Source organism: Eschrichtius robustus, chromosome 11 (assembly GCF_028021215.1).
Source record: "Eschrichtius robustus isolate mEscRob2 chromosome 11, mEscRob2.pri, whole genome shotgun sequence".
Taxonomy (NCBI): Eukaryota; Metazoa; Chordata; class Mammalia; order Artiodactyla; family Eschrichtiidae; genus Eschrichtius; species Eschrichtius robustus.
The window spans coordinates 9,521,533-9,532,800 of NC_090834.1; the positions used below are offsets into that span (position 1 = coordinate 9,521,533).

Consider the following 11,268-nt stretch of genomic DNA (forward strand, 5'->3'; position numbering starts at 1 on the left):
AACACTTACAGGTGTGATTCCTGGATGTACTCCCTAGTAAACTCCCCACATACAAATCTCTGCTTCAGAATCTCTTTCCCAGAGAATCCAAATTAATACTATGGTAACTGCTGATATATTATTTATGTGCCAGGAACTCTTTTAAGTGCTTTACATTTCTAAACTCATTTAACCTTTATGAAATCGTTAAATAGTAGGCTGCATTATTACCTCTAAAACCACAAAGCTGCTCAGTGGTAAAGCCAGAATTTAAAGTCACGATTCTGAGTCCATTTTCTTAATTACAAAGTCTCCCTGACAGCATAAATGTAAAATTAAATATACTGAGCATCCTTTTTAAAAATGTAAAAGATCAATAAGATATAACGAGATGTGTACAGAGGAAGAAAGACAGCATAGTGTGTTTGAGGCAATGAAAGAAATCCAATTTGACCCATGGAAAGCAGCCTGCAATGAGGTCAAAGAAATATGTAGAGAGAGGCTTTTGGAGGTGACTTTCATCTTAGTTCAGTAAAAGTTTTTTTTTGGATTTTAGTACAAGTCCTCTGACTCTGAGCTTAGTGCACACCATGGTTGCTTATTCAAAGAATCTGAAAATGTTTTCTCTGCTGTTACAAAGGCAATTCTGACAAGAAATAATTGTCTGTGCCTTATAAATGATTTTGGACTGCAGTGGTTCAGTGTGTCAGGCTAGTTCTTTTGGTTTCACGGTGTTCATCTATTTCCTAAATGCCTGCATAACTAAACTTATTTAGGCTCCCCAAATGAGGACCGAAGTTTCTCCAAAACACCCCAAATTTTAAATGGTCATTCCCTTTTGTGATGCTAGCTAGCTGACATCTCACGTCAATGCTCTTGAATTCCTTCTGTATTTCACTGATACCTGTCTAATGTTCATTAATCCTGGAACATATAATTCTAACATCTTTAGTCATATATGTCTAACTTCTTTTAGGGCCTCCAGTTATACCTATATGTGATAGTTCTCTCTATATGTGACATCTTATCTCCCTCTATATCTGGTTCCTCAGGACCGTTAGGTCCCTTGGTGCTTCCACTGCACTAGGTCTCAGGGTCAAGGGTCAGACCAAGATGATTCCATGGCAGTTGCTAGCTGTGACAGCAGGTCAGCCCAGATGGAGGTGTGATTTATCTTCTCTGTTCCATAGGCTACTTCAGCTTCTGCCACTGCCAACGCCTCAGCAATCACTAAAAGTCTAGATTTTGCCCTAATTCCTGTGACTAATCAAATCAGAGAAGAAGCATGTGAGATATTGGTGATGGTCTCAGCTTGAAATCCCCATTCACAATGGTGCATGTATCGGTCAGAAAGGTCCAAGCCACCAACATGTTCTTCTCCTCCTGGGTCTTAGTCTTCTTGGCAGTAGGAATCATCATAGAAGAATGGGCTGAACTGAAGTTGGAACCAAAAAAACCTAGGATAAGCCACAGTCCATGGATATGTTGTACTTCTGTTTGGCCAGAAGGTCAGAGCTATACTATGGAAAGTGATGGGTGCAGAGGGAGGGTTCCTCCTTCCTTGACTTCCATCCATCTCACCATTATTCTCTAGTGCAACCACCTGTGGTTGCAGTGTGCCCACTTCTGTAATCAACACAGTCAAGGCCAACTCCAAAATCTCATCATTTGCATGTTCTGGGGAAAAGTTTAGAAGCTCACAGACTTAATTGCTGATCTCTGAGAAGTCTTGACAGTAGCAGCAGGGTGACCAGCATATCTAGAATGTGAGGGTATAAAAGAAAGGTAACTGGCAACAAGGAAAACAGGTTATACTGCTGTTCTCGGAGGGATAGTAGTCTTGAAGAAGGATCTTATTTCCCTGTCCAGGGATTGAACCTAGCCACCAGTCCAGCAGGGGCTAGAGGCTAGAAGCAAATTTCCCTGATTCTTACCCCGTTCGAAACCAAAAATGTTTCAAGGAGGCAAAAACTGCAAAACAGGTACGAAGTTTATTATTAGAGACACAACACAACTTATGGGAGAGCACACAGAGAAACAACTTATTTATTTAAAGCAGAAATACCCACCTGGAGAGGAGTGGGGGCATCCTGAATGAGGAGCACAGTGAAGAGGTGATTTAAATCATTTATGTAGGACAGTTCTTCCGGGTTTTTGTTTGCATTTGGCCAATTACCTTGTTTCTTTTTGCATACCTGACTGGTCTTAGGACCCTCCCCAAGATGCGTGTGCAACTCTTTTCTAAGATGGATCCCACTGCAGAGGCCTATGGGTACATGTCCATACATATTATGGGGTGGCGCTCCCTCCCTTTTTGACCCCCAAGGAGACTTCCTGCGCATGTGCAAACAAGAAATTATTCCTTGACCTCAGGAGTGGGCACCTTATTTCTTTACTTTAGCAGAGCTCAGCTTCTGCCACTAGCTTTGTCCTTGGAGTGTCTGGGTGAGAACAAAGTTTCAGTTTTACTCCACTTGACAAACACCAGCTGTCTGGCCCAGGGGCCCATCTATCTCCTACCTCATTGTCACTAGAGGAAGACAGGATGAATTGGTGCGTTTAGCAAGAAATCAATTTTGAGAAAACAGAAGAGAAAGAAGCTTGCAGAGACACCAAGATAGAGAACAGTTTCTTTTGGTTCTGCCTCCCTTTCAGCTTAAGATCCCTACCTCTTTCTTTCTCCACCTCCACTCTTTTTTAATCAAACCTTTCACCTCATTCACATGTTTACCTAGAGATTTGTGGGCCCCAGGTGGAAATGAGCCTAGAAGAAATATCTGTCCTTCTCTCAATACAGCTTCTGCTTTCCAACAGGTGGCCTGGAAGTGGTTAGGAACATGCTGATTTTGGTCCTCAACCTTTCCTTCCTCCACAACTTGTTCCTGGGTTTTGAATTCACCTATATGATTCCTCAAACTAAACATATTCTCGTTATGACTGCCTGCCTAGCTTTCCTCACAGGTAACTTTGTCTTCCCTAACACAGGTTTGGAGGCATACTTGGTTTGTGGGTCCAGCCTGTAGTCTCTAACTCAGCCTTCCCAGTTCTTTGCCTTAGTTATGCAGCTTCCAAACTGGATCTACCACTGAAGTGGGATTGGCCTTTGGACAAGGTGCAGGTGTATGGGGTGGAGGTTTGGAAGTCACGCATATCTTGGATTAAAACTTGAATAGAAGAGCCAGGGTTCCTCAGAAGGGATTTTTTTTTTTCTCCTTTTGTCTGGACATCAGGCATCCTTCTGCTCTGTGCACTCCTACTGTATCAACAAATGATAAGTCAAGGTGAATCCGTGTACTACTCTAGTTACAAGATCACCTGGATCATTTTCACTGCCTACTTAAGCGTTTTCTTCTTAATCATCTCTGGTGAGTGTCTTCAGGGCCCTTGATGGGTGAAAAGAACCAATCCATGCCTGATAGAGAGGAGAGGGAAAGGATCAAATGGGGACTGGAAGAAAATGTGTCAACCCTTACATTCTAAAGGGCTAACGTGAGAGTGGACTCACACTCTGAGGACAGTTCCTACAAGGATAGTGTTGGTGGTGCGGGCTGAGTGAGATGTTCAATGTGCTTGCCTCCAAGGGAGCTCCTCATTTCCACCTTTTCTGTCTTTCACACCCTCCCCACTTCAGAGCCGAGATAGCCATTAACTTCAAGACTAAGGAGAGTGGCTGATAGGGAATGTTCACCCTTGTGGAGAGAGGCAGTGAGCCTAGGGGCACAGTGTCCTGCCAGGACAGCCTGAGGCCAGAGAGAAGCAATATGTGATGCTAAATGGCCACCTATGAATACTGGAGACTCTTAAAAAGTCTTTAAAATTTCATTTGGACTTGGACTTCCTAACTCAGAAGCATGTCCTCTTTCAGAAAGAATCCTCAATTTTGTTGAGTTGAGCAGCATTTAAGCTATTCTGCGTACGCTTCTAGTCTCTTCTGCTAAAGCATCCCCCTCCCGAATGGCTTGGGGCAGTTCAAAGGGAACCACTGGGCTTTGGATCAGGGTCTCATAGCTGAAAAGGAGAGAAGTGCTTCTGTGACTTTTCCATTTTTCCTTCATCAACCTCCCCTGGTTTCTCTTTTCCCTAGGATTCCTCTCTCTCCTACAGCACAAGCAGTCCGTCGACAGCTCTGCCAGCCTGACCACTATGCCTAAATCTGCCAGAGAAAGTCAGGTTATGGAGCAATCTGGGGCGTCTATCAAAGTTATTTCATTACCAGCAAGCACTGCAATGCCTCATAGTATTGTCCGTGTGCACTCCGCACAAACAAAAGAAGATGCTCCAGAAAGACCACAAGTCCAAGCACGTCATGTAACCTGGGCTCTATGATCTGACAATTTATCTTTCAGTATATGTTCATCTTAATGGAAACAGTTTGTGCATATGTGGTGTGTCTATGTCCAACCGTATTGTCTGGTTTGGCATTATGTGAATGACTGTGACTGGTTTGGGGTCTATAAGAAGATCCAGAAGGCTTAAAAAATTTTTTTTTACCCTGACCAGCTTCTATTTGTTCTCACCATTTAATAACATCTGTTATTAATATAATAAATATTATCTTATAGCTGATAACTTGCTTTATTAACTCTATACATCACAAAGATTTAGAATAATGTATACTACCTTTTGTCTCATATATATCATTGTAAAATATTTCAACAATTCAGAAAGAATACAAAACAATAAGATAAACGCCTGTGTACACATCACCCAACTTTAAAATTAAATTACAGACATAACAGATGTTCCCCTAAATTTCTTTTCTAATCTCATTTCCCTCCCTTGTTTCTCACCACAAAACACCTTTAATGATTCACTGTTGATCATTTTACAGTCATGTCATTTTTACTACAACTTTATGTTTATAAAAATTATATAGATTATCTTTCCAAGTGTTCAAAAATCATTAAATGTCATAATATACAGACCATTTTTTGAAACTCACTTTGTTCACTCAACCCTATAGTTTTGTGATTTATTGATAAGTTTTGTTCTACAATTCATTCAAACTACTGTTAAGCTTTCCACTGTAGAGATATAATAAGAAATACTCATTTTCCAGTTGATGGAAATCTAGTTGTTTTCTTTTATTCTGTTACAAATAGTGCTATGAGTATTCTTACACACAGCTTCCTCTGTCCATGAGCTAGAATTTCTCTTGGGTGTTTATCTAGGAATAGAATAGCGGCAGAGACTATATTCATATTGAAGTTACCTAAATATTGACAAATGAACTAAAAAAATTGTTGTGCTGGGGAGACCTTCAAGATGGTGGAAGAGTAAGACATGGAGATCGCTTTCCTCCCCACAAATACATCAGAAATACATCTACATGTGGAACAACTCCTACAGAACACCTACTGAACGCTGGCAGAAGACCTCAGACTTCCCAAAAGCCGTGTGGCTGACAGGGTCTTGGTGCTCCAGCTGGGTGTCAGGCCTGTGCCTCTGAGGTGGGAAAGCAGAGTTCAGGACATTGGTCCACCACAGACCTCCCAGCTCCACGTAATATCAAAAGGTGAAAGCTCTCCCAGAGATCTCCATCTCAGCGCTAGAGACCCAGCTCCACTCAATGACCACCAAGCTCCAGTGCTGGACACCCTATGCCAAACAACTAGCAAGACAGGAACACAACCCCACCCATTAGCAGAGAGGCTGCCTAAAATCATAATAAGGTCACAAACATCCCAAAACACACCACCAGACGTGGTCCTGTCCACCAGAAAGACAAGATCTGGCCTCATCCACCAGAACACAGACACCAGTCCCCTCCGCCAGGAAGCCTACACAACCCACTGAACCAACCTTAGCCACTGGGGGCACACACCAAAAACAACGTGAACTACAAACCTGCAGCCTGCGAAAAGGAGACCCCAAACACAGTAAGTTAAGCAAAATGAAAAGACACAGAAACACACAGCAGATGAAGGAGCAGGCACAAGCCCACAAGACCAAACAAATGAAGAGGAAATAGGCAGTCTACCTGAAAAAGAATTCAGAGTAATGATAGTAGACATGATCCAAAATCTTGGAAATAGAATGGAGAAAACACAAGAAACGTTTAACAAGGACATAGAAGAACTAAAGAGCAAACAAACAAGGCTGAACAACACAAAAAATGAAATTAAAAATTCTCCAGAAGGAATCAATAGCAGAATAAATGAGGCAGAAGAAAGGATAAGTGACCTGGAAGATAAAATAGTGGAAATAACTACCACAGAGCAGAATAAAGAAAAAAGAATGAAAGGAATTGAGGACAGTCTCAGAGACCTCTGGGACAACATTAAATGCACCAACATTCAAATTATAGGGGCCCCAGAAGAAGAAGAAAAAAAGAAAGGGACTGAGAAAATATTTGAAGAGATTATAGTTGAAAACTTCCCTAAGATGGGAAAGGAAATAGTCAATCAAGTCCAGGAGGTGCAGAGAGTCCCATACAGGATAAACCCAAGGAGAAACACGCCGAGACACACAGTAATCAAACCGGCAAAAATGAAAGACAAAGAAAAATTATTGAAAGCAACAAAGGAAAAATGACAAATAACATACAAGGGAACCCCCATAAGGTTAACAGCTGATTTCTCAGCAGAAACTTCACAAGCCAGAAGGGAGTGACATGATATACTTAAAGTGATGAAAGGGAAGAACCTACAACCAAGATTACTCTACCCAACAAGGATCTCATTGAGATTCGATGGAGAAATCAAAAGCTTTACAGACAAGCAAAAGCTAAGAAAATTCAGCACAACCAAACCAGCTCTACAACAAATGCTAAAGGAACGTCTCTAAGTGGGAAACACAAGAGAAGAAAAGGACCTCCAAAAACAAACCCAAAACAATTAAGAAAATGGTAATAGGAACATACATATTGATAATTACCTCAAACGTGAACGCATTAAATGCTCCAACCAAAAGACAGAGCCTTGCTGAATGGATACAAAAACAAGACCAATATATATGCTGTCTACAAGAGACCCGCTTCAGACCTAGGGACACATACAGACTGAAAGTGAGGGGATGGAAAACGATATTCCAAGCAAATGGAAATCAAAAGAAACCTGGAGTAGCAATTCTCATATCAAACAAAATAGACTTTAAAATAAAGACAATCACAACACACAAAGAAGGACACTACATAATGATCAAGGGATCAATCTAAGAAGATATAACAATTGTAAATATTTATGCACCAAACATAGGAGCACCTCAATACATAAGGCAAATGCGAACAGCCATAAAAAGGGAAATCGACAGTAACACAATCATAGTAAGGGACTTTAACACCCCACTTTCACCAATGGAAAGATCATCCAAAATGAAAACAAATAAGGAAACACAAGCTTTAAATGATACATTAAACAAGATGGACTTAATTGATATTTATCAGACATTCCATTCAAAAACAACAGAATACACTTTCTTCTCAAGTGCTCATGGAACATTCTCCAGAATAGATCATATCTTGGGTCACAAATCAACCCTTGGTAAATTTAAGAAAATTGAAATCCTATCAAGTATCTTTTCTGACCACAACACTATGAGACTAGATATCAATTACAGCAAAAGATCTGTAAAACATACAAACACATGGATGCTAAATAATACACTACTTAATAACCAAGACACCACTGAAGAAATCAAAGAAGATATCAAGAAATACCTAGAAACAAATGACAATGAAAACACGATGACCCAAAACCTATGGGATTCAGCAAAAGCAGTTCTAAGAGGGAAATTTATAGCAATATAATCCTACCTCATGAAACAAGAAACATCTCAAATAAACAACCTAACCTTACAGCTTAAGCAATTAGAGAAAGAAGAACAAAAAACCCCCAAAGTTAGCAGAAGGAAAGAAATCATAAAGAGATCAGAAATAAATGAAAAAGAAATGAAGGAAACGAGAGCAAAGATCAATAAAACTAAAACCTGGTTTTTGAGAAGATAAACAAAATTGATAAACCATTAGCCAGACTCATCAAGAAAAAAAGGGAAAAGACTCAAATCAATAGAAGTAGGAATGAAAAAGGAGAAGTAACAACTGACACTGCAGAAATACAAAGGATCATGAGAGAGTACTACAAGCAACTTTTGCCAATAAAATGGACAACCTGGAAGAAATGGACACGTTCTTAGAAAAGCATAACCTTCTGAGACTGAACCAGGAACAAACAGCAAATATAAACAGACCAAATCACAAGCACTGAAATTGAGACTATGATTAAAAATCTTCCAACAAACAAAAGCCCAGGACCAGATGGTTTCACAGGTAAATTCTATCAAACATTTAGAGAAGAGCTAACACCTATCCTTCTCAAACTCTTCCAAAATATAGCAGAGGGAGAAACACTCCCAAACTGATTCTACAAGACCACCATCACCCTGATACCAAAACCAGACAAAGATGTCACAAAGAAAGAAAACTACAGGCCAATACCACTGATGAACATAGATGTAAAAATCCTCAACAAAATACTAGCAAACACAATCCAACAGCCCATTGAAAGAATCATACACCATGATCAAGTGGGGTTTATCCCAGGAATGCAAGGATTCTTCAATATACACAAATCAATCAATGTGATACACCATATTAACAAATTGAAGGAGAAAAGCCATATGATCATCTCAATAGATGCAGAAAAAGCTTTCAACAAAATTCAACACCCATTTATGATAAAAATTCTCCAGAAAGTAGGCATAGAGGGAACTTACCTCAACATAATAAAGGCCATATATGACAAACCCACAGCCAACATCGTTCTCAATGGTGAAAAAGTGAAACCATTTCCACTAAGATCAGGAACAAGACAAGGTTGCCCACTCTCACCACTATTACTCTACATAGTTTTGGAAGTTTTAGCCACAATAATCAGGGAAGAAAAAGAAATAAAAGGAATCCAAATTAGAAAAGAAAAAGTAAAGCGGTCACTGTTTGCAGATGACATAATACTATACATAGAGAATCCTAAAGATGCTACCAGAAAACTACTAGAGGTAATCAATGAATTTGGTAAAGTAGCAGGATACAAAATTAATGTACAGAAATCTCTTGCAGTCCTATACATTAATGCCAAAAAATCTGAAACAGAAATTAAGGGAACACTCCCATTTACCACTGCAACAAAAAGAATAAAATATCTAGGAATAAACCTACCTAAGGAGACAAAACACCTGTATGCAGAAAATTATAAAACACTGATGAAAGAAAGTAAAGATGATACAAACAGATGGACAGATATACCATGTTCTTGGATTGGAAGAATCAACATTGTGAAAATGACTATACTACCCAAAGCAATCTACAGATTCAATGCAATCCCTATCAAACTACCAATGGCATTTTTCACAGAACTAGAACAAAAAATTTCACAATTTGCATGGAAACACAAAAGACCCCTAATAGCCAAAGCAATCTTGAGAAAGAAAAACGGAACTGGAGGAATCAGGCTCCTGGACTTCAAACTATACTACAAAGCTTCAGTAATCAAGACAGTATGGTACTGGCACAAAAACAGAAATACAGATCAATGGAACAGGATAAAAAGCCCAGAGATAAACCCACGCACATATGGTCACCTTATCTTTGATAAAGTAGGCAAGAATATAAAATGGAGAAAAGACAGCCTCTTCAATAAGTGGTGCTGGGAAAATTGAACAGGTACATGTAAAAGAATGAAATTAGAACACTCCCTAACACCATACACAAAAATAAACTCAAAATGGATTAAAGACCTAAATGTAAGGCCAGACATATAAAACTCTTAGAGGAAAACATGGCAGAACACTCTATGACATAAATCACAGCAAGATCCTTTTTGACCCACCTCCTAGAGAATTGGAAATAAAAACAAAAATAAACAAATGGACCTAATGAAACTTAAAACCTTTTACACAGCAAAGGAAACCATAAGCAAGACTAAAAGACAACCCTCAGAATGGGAGAAAATATGTGCCAACGAAGCAACTGACAAAGGATTAATCTCCAAAATATACAAGCAGCGCATTCAACTCAATATCAAAAAAAAAACAAACAACCCGATCCAAAAATGGGCCGAAGACCTAAATAGACATTTCTCCAAAGAAGATATACAGATTGCCAACAAACACATGAAAGGATGCTCAACATCACTAATCATTAGAGAAATGCAAATCAAAACTACAATGAGATATCACCTCACACCAGTCAGAATGGCCATCATCAAAAAATCTAGAAACAATAAATGCTGGAGAGGGTGTGGAGAAAAAGGAACCCTCTTGCACTGTTGGTGGGAATGTAAATTGATACGGCCAGTATGGAGAACTGTAAGGAGGTTCCTTAAAAAACTAAAAATAGAACTACCGTATGACCCAGCAATCCCACTACTGGGCATATACCCTGAGAAAACCATAATTCAAAAAGAGTCATGTACCATAATGTTCACTGCAGCTCTATTTACAATAGCCAGGACGTGGAAGCAACCTAAGTGTCCATCGACAGATGAATGGATAAAGAAGATGTGGCACATACCTACAATGGAATATTACTCAATCATAAAAAGAAACGAAATTGAGTTATCTGTAGTGAGGTGGACGGACCTAGACACTGTCATACAGAGGGAAGTAAATCAGAGAGAAAAACAAATACTGTATGCTAACACATAGATATGGAATCTAAAAAAAAAAAAAAAAAGGTTCTGAAGAACCTAAGAGCAGGACAGGAATAAAGACACACACGTAGAGAATGGACTTGAGGACACAGGGAGGTGGAAGGGTAAGCTGGGATGAAGTGACAGAGTGGCATGGACTTATATATACTACCAAATGTAAAATAGCTAGCTAGTAGGAAGCAGCTGTATCACATGGGGAGATCAGCTGGGTGCCTTCCGACCACCTAGAGGGGTGGGATAGGGAAGGTGCGAGGGAGACGCAAGAGGGAGGGGATACGGGGATATATGTATACATATAGCTGATTCACTTTGTTATACAGCAGAAACTAACACAACATCGTAAAGCAATTATACTCCATAAAGACGTTAAAAAAAAAAAAAGGTGATCATCTGCAATCCAGGATGAGAGCTCTTATCAGACACCAAATCTGCAGGTGCCTTGCTCTTGGACTACCCAGCTTCCAGAACAGTGAGAAATAAATATTTGTCATTTAAGGGAAAAAAAAAGACATATAACTGATTTACTGATAAATTTCTTAATTCTCTTTTAATCCCTAAGTTTCTTCTCTGTCTCCTCACATTTTTCTGTCTGCAGTGTTTTTATTGGAAAAAAAACTTGATCATTTGTCCTGTATAGTTTCCC

At 39.4% G+C, this 11,268-nt stretch overlaps 1 protein-coding gene across 1 annotated transcript; it reads left to right on the forward strand.

Annotated features, from left to right (window-relative positions):
• The first annotated feature begins 1,309 nt into the window (after window positions 1-1,309).
• On the forward strand, window positions 1,310-4,305 carry TMEM225 (transmembrane protein 225). The gene is made up of 4 exons (XM_068556627.1): window positions 1,310-1,487; window positions 2,794-2,940; window positions 3,210-3,344; window positions 4,064-4,305. Exons 1-4 carry the CDS (start codon window positions 1,310-1,312, stop codon window positions 4,303-4,305), a joined length of 702 nt encoding a protein of 233 aa, XP_068412728.1.
• Window positions 4,306-11,268: the final 6,963 nt, after the last annotated feature.

Coding starts and splice junctions, on each gene's coding strand:
- TMEM225 (XM_068556627.1), top strand. CDS start 1,310: ATGGTGCATGTATCGGTCAGAAAGGTCCAAGCCACCAACATGTTCTTC. Junction 1,488..2,793: donor TACTTCTGTTTGGCCAGAAG/GTCAGAGCTATA, acceptor GCTTTCCAACAG/GTGGCCTGGAAGTGGTTAGG. Junction 3,345..4,063: donor TTTCTTCTTAATCATCTCTG/GTGAGTGTCTTC, acceptor TCTTTTCCCTAG/GATTCCTCTCTCTCCTACAG.